At 62.3% G+C, this 1357-nt stretch overlaps 1 protein-coding gene across 1 annotated transcript; it reads left to right on the top strand.

Moving 5' to 3' along the window:
* Nucleotides 1-570: 570 nt before the first annotated feature.
* Nucleotides 571-1303, top strand: BBK36DRAFT_1164035 (hypothetical protein; the record flags this gene model as incomplete). Its single annotated transcript, XM_024894602.1, has 1 exon — nt 571-1303. A coding segment is annotated over one exon (733 nt), but the record flags the coding sequence as incomplete, so codon positions are not given.
* Between the last annotated feature and the right edge of the window lie 54 nt (nt 1304-1357).

Below are 1357 nucleotides of genomic sequence, written 5' to 3' on the forward strand. Positions count from 1 at the left end.
TGATTCCGCCATAGCCGTTGGCGTGCGCGATGCCTGAGCCGTCGTACCCGCACCACTTACACCGTACCTCCGTGGTCCCCATAGAGATATTACAGATACAGAGGGCCTATACAGATAGTAGAGCACGCGCAGATATCCTACTAATACTACACGCCCTCGTACCCTGAACAGGGAGCTCTCGCGGCTGATAAGTCATCAGCTGTATTGTACTAAAGATGCAAAGGCTACGGCAGCTGCACAAAAGTAGACATAATCGCTGCTGGTCCCCCCCGGCCCGGGGCGTCCGATGTAAGTGAGTTGAGTCGGTAGCTGCAGACAAGGCGAACGAAGCCAGCGGAAAGCAACCATACAGAGCAAGAAGAAGAAGAAGAAGAAGCAGATCAAGCTCAACGGGATCGCCTACTATACCAAACAGCTTTGATGCCGGCAATTCGCGCGGCAGCAAGTCGGCAGCTCCCGTAGCAAGCTCCTCCCCCCCCCCTTTCCGACCGACCCCGTCCCCTAAAGCTCCAGCCCAGAGCTCTACTGCAGATACTGGACTATCACCACGACAATCAAAGGACAGCCTCGATGCCGCCGCTGATACGAGAGCACGCTCCCCCCTCCTATCACGACGTCTCCAACCACGGCCCGCGCGTCCAGCTGCCCATCGGCGAGCTCCTCTCGCTGGCCCTCGACGGCCGCTGCGTCTACTCGGCCACCAACCCGTCGCTCGTCTACTACGAGCTCAGCGCGGCCCCCTTGCAGGCCACGTCGCTCATCTACGTCGTGAAAAAGGTAAAGTACCGCCTCGTGCCGGGCGGCAGCGACTCGAGCGCCCGGCTGCGCGCCCGCCACGACGACATCTACCTCTTCCGCGACGCCTACGTCAAGCTGTACGCCCCGGCGCCGCGGCGCGTCGTCATCGACGGCCGGGCCAGCGACGCCCGCTGCTATCGCGAGGTCAAGATGGCGCCCGGCCTGCTGGGCTGGTCCGCGTCGTGCTCTGCGCCGGGCCACTTCTCGGCCAGGACGGGGCTGGCCGATCGCTGGCGGCATCATCAGCACCACCAGGTGATTTGGAAGGACGACAGCGGCCGCATCGTCGCCATGGAGGATGCCGCCGCCGCGCCGCCGGCCGTCTCCGCGTCCGCCTCGGACACGGACAGCACCGCTGCGGGAGCCACGGCGGCCGTGCCGTGCTTGAAGCTGCTGCGCATGCTGGACGAAAAGGACCTGGATCTGCTGGTGACATGCTGGACGGCTCGTCTGTGGAAGCAGGCACAGAAGTCGCTCGGCAGCCCTCCCATGGGCCGCTCCAGAGGTATATCACAATTTGAGAATTCCTTTCTTATTACCAGCTTCAATTTCCATGGTC

This window comes from Trichoderma citrinoviride (assembly GCF_003025115.1).
Source record: "Trichoderma citrinoviride strain TUCIM 6016 unplaced genomic scaffold BBK36scaffold_349, whole genome shotgun sequence".
Lineage (NCBI taxonomy): Eukaryota > Fungi > Ascomycota > Sordariomycetes > Hypocreales > Hypocreaceae > Trichoderma > Trichoderma citrinoviride.